General features: G+C 44.1%; 1 protein-coding gene across 4 annotated transcripts; it reads right to left on the reverse strand.

Moving 5' to 3' along the window:
* Window positions 1-345: 345 nt before the first annotated feature.
* On the reverse strand, window positions 346-10012 carry LOC309356810 (uncharacterized protein). 4 transcript variants are annotated; one of them, XM_081888593.1, is made up of 4 exons: window positions 9135-10012; window positions 3665-3702; window positions 2280-2346; window positions 346-1970 (listed from the first exon to the last, which is right to left on the reverse strand). In XM_081888593.1, exons 2-4 carry the CDS (start codon window positions 3668-3670, stop codon window positions 505-507), a joined length of 1539 nt encoding a protein of 512 aa, XP_081744719.1. In that variant the 5' UTR covers window positions 3671-3702; window positions 9135-10012; the 3' UTR covers window positions 346-504. The 4 variants fall into 4 exon arrangements, with proteins under 4 accessions (XP_081744719.1, XP_081744717.1, XP_081744718.1 ...); XM_081888591.1 differs by lacking the exon at window positions 9135-10012 and adding an exon at window positions 8702-9116; XM_081888592.1 differs by lacking the exon at window positions 9135-10012 and adding an exon at window positions 8698-9115.
* Window positions 10013-10318: the final 306 nt, after the last annotated feature.

Below are 10318 nucleotides of genomic sequence, written 5' to 3' on the forward strand. Positions count from 1 at the left end.
TACCTGCCTTATCTCCTGTTGGGACTCAAGGTGGCTTACAACTAGAATAGAAACAGCTTAAAAACATGTTAAAAAGCAATCAATTAAACATGCACAGGATTGCACTGTAAAACATTATTTTAGACATGGGAGGGGAAAGGACATTTAAAAGAAGTACATATACTCCTTTCTCCAGTGAAAACGAGCTTCTGTAATAATCTTGTGCCTTAACTCAGGTGGTCCCTTGAATAACCTTTCACATTAAACCTTAACTGGTGACTTAAATTATCTTAAATATAAACTCACACTCCACAGTGAGTACCCTGAATATCAGTTCAAACTGAGGATGAAAAATGAAAACAAAAATATTGAAAAATAAGCATTTAATTCTAGATTTGGAAAGGGCTACAAACGATGGATATATGTATATATGTAAATGGCTCTTACAAACAACAAAACTGATCTCTAGTGATACATAACTTGGATGAAAAATATCTACCCTAACCAAGAAACAAATGTGTCTTCTTAAGAGACTCTTTTTTCCTTCATGGCTTGTCTTACAAGCTCCATGTCTTCCTTTAACAACTGCTGCAACATCAGTTTGCTTTGCCCTTCAGGATTTCCACAGAAAATGCTTTTTATGGCATGAAGGACTGCCATTGCTCTATCAACAATGTCCTCACCAACTTTTTTATTGGCCGAATTCTGTGCATATGCAGTTAGGTGGGGACTAAAACCATACAGCAAGTTAATGAATGCTTTTAACTTCCCCATTTCCATTTGTGCCTCTTCTGCCTTTTCTGCTACAGACTCAGGTGGAGATGCAGGCAACTGGACTGCCACTGTCGATACGGGCACAGTTTCTGATGGCAAGGGAGGAAGTACTACTTCCACCTTCTTCTCTGTCTCCACCCACTCCTGGCCCAAGGGAGGACCCTGAGCTTCCACCTTCTTTTCAGGCTCTGTGTGAGGAATCACCACTGTCACTTTTTCAGACTCTGTGTGAGGAATCACCACTGGCACGTTCTCAGACTCTGTGTGAGGAATCACCACTGTCACCTTCTCGGACTCTGAGGAAGGAATCACCACTGTCACCTTCTCGGACTCTGAGGAAGGAATCACCACTGTCACATTCTCAGACCCTGTGGAAGGAATCACTACTTCCACCACCTCCTCTGCTTTTCCCTTTCCCAACCTCTTCTCTGCTTCACCCGCTAGTTCCAGAGCACTTTTTAGGTAGCTCTCTGCTTTTCCAAGATAGGTATTGAGAGCTGGATCTTCTATAACTGCGCTAGGTGCATTCTTAATGGTTTCAATGAGTCTGTCAATCAACTCCAAGATTTCTGCACTTACAGACTTCTCTGGGGATTGTGTCACAGCAGTTTCACTGTGTTTTGATTCATTACTGGTATGAGTTAGTTTCACATGCATTTTTCTCACGTTCCTTAGAGACTCCACCAGACTTGCCAAAGCTCCATTTGTTAGCTGATCAAAAGTCATAGCTTTTTGTGTGGTAGTATCTGTTTCCAACAAAAATGACACACTGACCAGTGATTGATCTGGAGTAGTTTCAGAAGAATAAAATACACTTGTCTCAGTTTGTTCTTCAGTATTTCCTTCCGGAGTGACTATATCAGAATGTAAAACGACTGATGCACCTGCGTCATTTCGGAGGTCCCAAAATGCTGTTGAGGTAGTTGGGGTATTTTCACTGGTCAGGGCAACTGTTTCCAACGACTCTACTTGTATTCCCTCAGTCTTTGGATTCAGGTTTAGCAAAACTGTGCCCACTGCTTCAGATGGAGAAGGCTCTGTGTGGGAAGGCTCTTTGTGGGATATGACAATAGTTGCTGTTTCTGTTGGTTTTGGTGTTTGTGCTTGCGCTGATGCTGTTGGAATATTTTTCACCATATCTTGCAAAAGGCCTACAAGGTTATTCAAAGTCTTCTCTTCTTCGTTTGTTGTTTCCACTTCAAATATATGAGAAGGTTCTGTAAAGCAGAAAGTGAGGTCATGTAAACCACAAATGGACCCATTTCTTGCTCACTTTCTCCTACTCTATAAGTGCAACAGTTTCTAAGGCCCACTCTACACTGCAGCAAACCACAACCCATGTGTTGCACAGTGTTGGGTCATAGGTCTTGTTCTGCCTAGAACTGATGTTCCTTGTTTTAGAACATGGAAACAGAGACAATGATCCATTTCTCTAGTGACTGGCTTCTCTGAAATGGACCTTTCAAAATGATTCTGTAGCAAGGATTTTCAAAGGGGTTGTGGAAAAGTAAAAGATGAGTGCTTACCTAGATCTTGAAGATTGTCTGCTGTCTCTGATGAAATCTGCACAGTCATAGTTGGGTTCAGAGCAATCTGCAAAATAAGTAAGAACCCTAGTCATTCCCAGATGACTGTTACTTCACTGCAACAGCAAGATTTCCCATCATTTGGCATATGTCCAAATAAGCCCCATGTGCCAGGGTGTAATTGATATCAACATATTTAGCACAGGAAGAAAATAAAAACTATGGCCAGGTGTCAGGATCCTGCCCAATTAAAACCCCAGGGAGACTTCCTCAGAGGGAGAGGCATGACACCTTGTGGAAAATCTCACCACAGCTGGGAGCATGGAAGAGCCCTCAACAGCCCTAAGGCAATCTGAATTACCGGTACCTTGCCTCACAGACACCTTGCCTTCCTTCACTCCCAGACAACCTCTCTGCCACATCCTGAACTAGAGTTCCCAGGAAAAAGAGAAGTCAGGACTCCTGCACTTTTCATAGTTGCATAGAAGAGGGAATTACAGCAGGTGCAGCTTCTCATAAAATGGCACAATAAATTACAACAGCAAAAACAGCAGGAATTATTAAGAAGGAACAGCCAATTAACACATCCTCTAAGGATTGGAACTGGGGGGCAAAACTTGATTTTTTAAAATACTTGCCTCAACACGAGCAACAAATTACCCGTCAGTTAGTCAATCTGGACAACCTCATCAAAATTGTCCTTGTGCCTACATTTCATTGAGAAAAGGGTCTCAGACATGGAAGTTTCCAGGCATATATGTACAGGAAGAGTAAGGTTCCTAAAATACTCAGTTCCTAGATTGCTCAGGGCTTTAAAGATCAAAGCATAAGGGAGAACAAGCTCTGAGGCTCAAAGGTACAAAACTCTGAATTGTAGTTCAACGCATTTCAGAATGATCCAACTCCTCCTTAGAAGCTTGAAAAGTTTGCAGAGATTACATAGATGTATATATAGAATACACTTTTCTGATACCACATTATCAAGCTGGTTTTTGTGCTGTTCAGATTTTAAGAATGAGATGTTTCTGAATTTTAGGACCTTGCAAGCTTTTAAATCTCATGAAGGAGTGTTTCACTCTGAAATGCACTGAGATAAAATAAAGTTTTGTACTAGTGAGCACCAGGGCCTGTTCTCCTTTTTTTTGTTTTGTTCACTTTAGGTGCTTCCCCCGACCCCACCAGCTTTTTCTTGCTGTAAAGGACAAAGCCAGAGTTTTGCATTGAGCCCAGAAAAAAAGGACAAAGTGAAGCTGACAGTGTAATGTCAACCCATCAGCTGGTCCCAGACAAAACCCTGAGAGATGAATTTGAGATGACTTGAAGTTTCCAGAAAGTCTTCATGGACAGACCAAAGCCATTTCCCCAAATACTAAAATTAATGTTACCTGCATTTCTTTAATATTGTCAAAAGTATGATGCACACCTAAAAAAAAGAAAATAAAATTAAACACCAGAGTTTTCACCACATTTTGATTAATTTTACAATGTTGATACTCTCAAAGAGGCCAAACACATAATTTTTTAATATGTGGTCCAAAGTCTTTGGGATGTTGTTGTTGTTACTTTTTTTTATATCCCCCTCCCCCACTCAAAGGAACCAGGGTAGCAAACACACAAATGATAATTTAAAAAACAACAACACCCCAATAGAAAGGGAGACTGGAAGTGACCTTCATTTAAAAGGCTTGTAGAGACATATTAACAACCAACAATGCTGCTGTTCTAACTTAGTTTGCAGATTGCTTCTCACACATCAAGCACTCACAAAACCCATTAAGAAGCTACTTAAAATGGCAACCAACAGTGACATCATCATACACAATGGCTGAGTACTGGCAAGGTCTACCTTACATTGTTATGAAGAAGACAAATACAGTGGTACCTCGGGTTACATACGCTTCAGGTTACATATGCTTCAGATTACAGACTCCGCTAACCCAGAAATAGTACCTTGGGTTAAGAACTTTGCTTCAGGATGAGAACAGAAATTGTGCAGCAGCAGCGCAGTGGCAGCGGGAGGCCCCATTAGCTAAAGTGGTGCTTCAGGTTAAGAACAGTTTCAGGTTAAGAACGGACCTCCGGAACGAATTAAGTACTTAACCCGAGGTACCACTGTATGTTAAATTTTCAAAGATGTAAAAGGATATTTGAAGTAAAACAGGAAGGGCAGGACAAAAAAATGGCTTGCTTTTACTACAAAGATTTTTCAAATGGAGAGATACCAAGAGAGAATCAAGGAGATGGACTAGAATTTTATTCAACATTTCAAAACAATTACTGAACAATATTGCCAAAAGAAACTTTAGAAAATAATTTTAAAATATGAACTGATTACACAGATATTGTGGTTTGATGTCCAGCTACGTTCTGAATCTTTCTTTATAATTATTAATTACCCCACCCTATTAGGCTGGGCTGCCCCAGCCACTCTGGGTGGCTTCCAACTCATATAAAAACTTAATATAACATCAAACATTAAAAACTTCCCGATACAGGGCTGCCTTCTGATGTCTTCTAAAAGTTGTGTAGTTCTTTATCTCCCTCCGTAGGGAGGGTGTCACTACTGAGAAGGCCCTCTGCCTGGCTCCCTGTAACTTCACTTCTTGTAGAGAGGGAACTGCCAGAAGGCTCTCAGAGGTAGACCTCAGTGTCCAGGCTGAACGATGGGGGTGCAGATGCTCCTTCAAGTATACAAGGGTTTAAACATTTTTAATTGTGCTCAGAAATGTACTGGGATCCACTGTAGATCATTTATGACCAGTGTTATATGGTCCCAGTGGTCACTCCCAGTCACCAGTTTAGCTGCTGCATTCTGGATTAGTTGTAGTTTCCAAGTCACCTTCAAAGGTAGCCCCATGTACAGTGCATTGCAGTAGTCAGATAACCAGAGCATGTACCACTCTGGCGAGACAGTGCACAGGCAAGTAGGGTCTCAGCTGGCATACCAGATGGAACTGGTAGATAGCTGCCCTCGACAAAGAATTGACCTGCGCCTCCATGGACAGCTATGAGTCCCAGGCTGTGCACCTGGTCCTTCAAGGGCACAGTTACCCCTTTCAGGGCCAGGGAGTCCCCCACCCCCATCCCCCCTAAAACAGTACTCTATCTTGTTGGGATTCATCCTCAATCCGTTAACCAACATCCATCCTGCAACAGGCTCTAAACACTCACACATACACATCATAGTGACACATACAAACATGGTGAACATATTCAGCATGCACAAAATTATAAAAGGGTATTTAGAACTTTGAAAGGTAATGAAATATGCTCAAAAGTTTTAGGCCAATGAAAGCAAAATAGGTATCAAATCTAGATTATTTTGTCTGTGAAGTTCATAAAATACTCTGTGAAGAAAAAGAAAACTTCTTCTTCCCTCCATCTCTCTCACACACACATATGCATATCAATGAAGAAGGGAAAAGATGGGGGAAGAGGAGAGTTACACACACACACAAATTTAGAAAACAGGAAGTCTCTGGTGGCTGCCTTGTATTTTGCTGCCTCTGGGGGACAAATGCAAACGGAAGAAAGCGAAGATGACCTGGGTTGTCAAGAAAATTGATTGGTACTTAGCTGTCATCTTTGAAAATTTCTCACAAACTGCTATGGAATAACAAATAATGTTGGATGAACAGCCTGATCGGCTGCAACTTGACATTCAACCTTCCTGTCCATCTTTCTAGTCTAGAAAGTAATTTTATATGCTGAAAGGGGAGGCAAATTCTTTTTTAAAAAGTCTTAAATTAACAAATGTCAAAAAAGTCAAAAAATATATCGGCAGTATTTATTTATCTATATGCAGAACTGAATGTATGGGATAACCAACCAATTTCACCAAGTTTGAGTACGTACTACAATAGGAAGACAGAGGGAGTATCCCCATTTTTTAAAAAAAGTTAAAGAAAGGGATTCCTCGGTTTTTTGTATTTCCCCCTTTCCCTTTACTGTACTTCACTTTCCATCTTATATGCTGGAAGCTGCCCAGAGTGGCTGGAGCAACCCAGTCAGGTGGACAGGGTACAAATAATAACATTATTATTGTTGTTGTTGTTAAGGCTCTTGACCACTATGTAACAATAGTCAAACCAACCAATTTCAAACACTAGGGAATATAGAGAGGCTTTTTCCTACTGTAGGTCCACAGTTATGGTACTTCTTTGGAGACTCTTGTATCTATTCTGGCTTAAGCATCTTTCAATAGTAGGAAAATTTTAGAGCTGCTATGGAAGCAGACATATTTGGCACCTGGTGTAAAGCTTATTAGCTACAATTCATAAAGGTAAAGAGCTGAAAAATACTTAAAAGAAAACTTAAGCACAGAACTGGACTGTGACTTCATACACGCCATACATTTATAGCACATGACTTCCCCCAAAGAATCCTGGGAGCTGTAGTTTACCCATCACAAAAGCTAAAATTCCCAGCATCCTTAGCAAACTATGGTTCCCAGGATTCTTTAGAGAAATTAGTTATCTGTTTTCCATTAATTAAATGATGTAAACCATCTCCTCTACTATAAGCCTGCTTGCTCTTGAATATCTGAAGGAGAGGCTCTTCTCACCCCTTGAACATCTGAATTGTGTTTTACTAGCACACGACAGGAGTGCCTGGCGTGCTCTGGTCCATGGGGTCACAAAGAGTCCGACACGACTAAACGACTAAACAACACCACCACACAGGGGGAAGGACTTCTCTGCTGAAGTATTGTGAAAACCTACTTTCTTTCAAGATGTATTTGGATTGTCAAATGGATGACTGTTTATGCTCCCTGAAATTTTTGAAAATGTTTATATTCTGTCCCTGTCTCTCTTAATCACTTGCTTTTTGCTGACTGGTAAGGTGGTTTGCAACACAAAAAGTGTTTCATTTAAATAACAACAGGAAGGCAAAGGTATATATGCTCTTAAGAGTAATTGGTACCAATGACTATACTGTACTTGATCACAGTCACCCTATTGATGTGGCTCCTTCTGTTAAACTTTTTTGCAGCACTGCTGAAGCAAATAACTAGTAGTCCATAAATTCTAGGAGGTGGCAATGATACTACATGGTGTTAATAACACACACACACACACACACACAAAATCCTCTGCAATACCTGGGTGGAAATCAAAGCCAGGCTAGTTATCTCTGATATAGGGACCACAGAAAGAGGCTTACTTCTTTAGAGGAAGCCTGCATACATAATACTGATTGACAACATACATTTAAAAATGTAAAATAATTCCAGCGCAGGAATGATAGCTAGCATTTATATAAGTGGAAATCCAATGCCCAACACATTATTCAGGAGAATTATGGATATTGGTGGCATCCGTCTGTCTTCAGACACAATGGAGTGTGCCTCCAGAGGTGAAGTCAAATCACTGTGTTGGGCGCACTGAAGTGACCTCCTCAGGGCGCAAGCCTAAGCAGTGTGTATGGAGGTCCTGGGCTGCCCAGACAACAAGACCTCTATCTCAGCCTCGCTGATGTGGTCCAAAGGAAAGCAATGCATTTGGCACCAGCTTGGCTACAGGAGTTGCTGGAAGGAGGCATACAAGGCTCATGAGCCTGGGAAGGTAGCTTATCTAGCAGAAGGAATCCTAAACCTCTGCTGCTTTTTGGGACATCTTTGGGACATGAAAAAGCTGAAGGAGTAAACCCTTCACAAATCCAGAGTGGCTATCCAAGGGCACTTGGATGGTGTTTTGTTCGCTTCCTTCCAGCAACTGTTACAGCACAGTTGATGCCAAATGTATTGCTCTGCTTTCCTTTGGAACATGTAAGTGAGGCAGAGAGGGATCTTGTTGTTTGGACAGCCCAGGACCTCCACACACACTGCCCATGCTTGTGCCTCGAGGATATCACTTCAGTGCTACTATCACAGTGGTTTGACTTCACCTCCGGAGGTGCACTCCATTTTATCTCGAGACTGATGGATGCCGACAATATATACACACACATACCGTACACCGTGTGAGAAGCACATCAGAAAGTGAAATCATTTCCAGAGGAGTAACCCTGCTCATCTTCCCGGGGGAATAAAAATAGAGCAGCAAGTCTTGTGGCATCTTAAAAACTAATACCTCGTGATTGTTAATAAAAAAGGATTGTAATAACCAAGGCTAGACCGTCTCAGAGCAGACCCACTGAAGCTAATGATAGGTCCCCTCTGCGGAGGACTAGAATCTGATATAATAACAACTATCAGACTTTAAGGTGCCAACATCCTCGTTGTGGCTATTAATCCCGTCCAGGCAGCCCCTCGAGGCAGCAGGAGCAGGCCATACTCAGGGGCTCCAGGAGCTGGTGAGGGGGCCGATTTGGGGGGCGCCCCTTCCCTCTTCAGGGTGCGGGGGGGGGGGGGAGTCTCCTCCACGCTTGGCCAGAGAAGCAGCGAGGGAAGGCGGCGCTCGCCATTGCCTCAACTCACTCACGCTGGGCCGGTGCTCCCGGCAGCAGGAAGCCGAGGAGGAGGAGGGCCCGCAGCAGAAGCGGCGGCGGGAGGAGGAGCCAGGGCCGCCGCCGCCGCCCCACCATTCTCGCAACAGGCGCGCGGCTACTAGGTCTCCGGGCGTGCGCTCCTCATGGCGGGAGACGGCGGCGGCGGGAACCCCAGAGCAACCGTCGACCGTTCGCCCGCCCCTCCCCCCTCCTCCTCGAGCGAAGGGAAGGAACCCGCCGAGCCCGGCGGCGCGGGCTCTTCTTTGTTTCCCCCTCAGCCGCCTTCCTTCCCCTCAGAGAACCCAAATATCTCGGCTCCCAACAGGCTGAGAAGGAGCGGGGCTCCTGTGCGCTCCCCTACGGACACCTCCTCCTCACGGACACCCCACCACCGTCGCCCGCCCTTTTAAAAGGGCCTTTTTATACCGCAGGAGGAGGGTGGCTCCCCAGATGTTTGCTGGTGGGAGTCCGAACACCTGGAAGGCCTCGCATGTTCCCCACCCCGTCCCTGATAAGGCGGAGGGGAGGGAATTTCGCCCTCCCTCCAGTTGACTTAATTCGCCACACACGTACAAAACACTGCCTCCGTTGTGCCCTCTCTATAATTATTCCTCCCCAACCTGGTACCCTTCAAATGTTGTTGGATTCTAACTCCCACCTGACCAACATTGGCCCTGCTGGCAGGGACGGAGCAGTTGGGAGTCCCATCACCTGGAAGATGCCATGGGTTGGCTAATCTTCACTCTGCGCCACCCGTCCTGGTACATATTTCCTCATGCACAACACCGTCTTGCCATGCTTCCACTAAGCTGGTGCTCTCCAGATGTTTTGGACTGGAACGTCCATCATCCCTGATTCTTCGCCATACTTGCCAAGGCTAATGGGAATTGGAAGTACAGAAACATGTGGAGGACATCATGCTGGGGAAGGCTGTGCAGGAGGGCATTATACCCCCAGCCTCTCACTGACTGCCATCCTTTATTTCACCTCTATTCCTGTCTCCCCAAACACAAACAGTGGTTGCCCAAACCCCCTTTCTTCCATCTCATACCACCAACCCATCTCACCCACCCCTTCATCCAAGATCTCCCTTCCAAGGCTACCCCCTTCAGCACACTGCCCACCCCCTTCCCATTTCCCCCCTCTTATGTCCTCCCTTGTTCCCCAGAGCCCCCTTCCTCACATTCAGAAGGATTAGCCATATTCGACCTCCCAAATCATTCCTATCCATTGCAGCATCATTTGTGCAACTGGCCTGGCTGAAGTGGTCATTAGCAGTCCAGGACATTGCTTTCAAGGTAGGTGAAGTTTATTGCACAGCCTCACATTGTTTCAGGGCAAAGTCACCTAATTTGAGTAAGGTAGTAGTTTATCAGACTTCTAGGTGATTTTCAATACCATTAACCAGTAGCCTTGTGAACTAGTTGGCTAGTACCATTTACGGCTTTTCAGATTGGTTTTAGGTGGGGGTTGGAGGTCTGCTGCTCTTATCTATAGCACCTGTAAAGTGGGGCTCCATCTTGTCCTCTACCCTGTTCTAACACCTACATTAATGTGCTAAGATTTGGAATGTCACCAACATGCCTGTGATACACAATTCTGTTTCATCT

Source organism: Podarcis melisellensis (assembly GCF_964234715.1).
Source record: "Podarcis melisellensis genome assembly, chromosome: 14".
NCBI lineage: Eukaryota > Metazoa > Chordata > Lepidosauria > Squamata > Lacertidae > Podarcis > Podarcis melisellensis.

Excerpts from the sequence above, each read along its gene's own strand:
- LOC309356810 (XM_081888591.1), bottom strand. The coding sequence starts at position 8,804 with ATGGTGGGGCGGCGGCGGCGGCCCTGGCTCCTCCTCCCGCCGCCGCTT. Across the intron at positions 2,347-3,664 it reads ACAATATTAAAGAAATGCAG|ATTGCTCTGAACCCAACTAT; the intron begins GTAACATTAATT and ends CTTATTTTGCAG. Across the intron at positions 1,971-2,279 it reads AGACAATCTTCAAGATCTAG|AACCTTCTCATATATTTGAA; the intron begins GTAAGCACTCAT and ends TCTGCTTTACAG.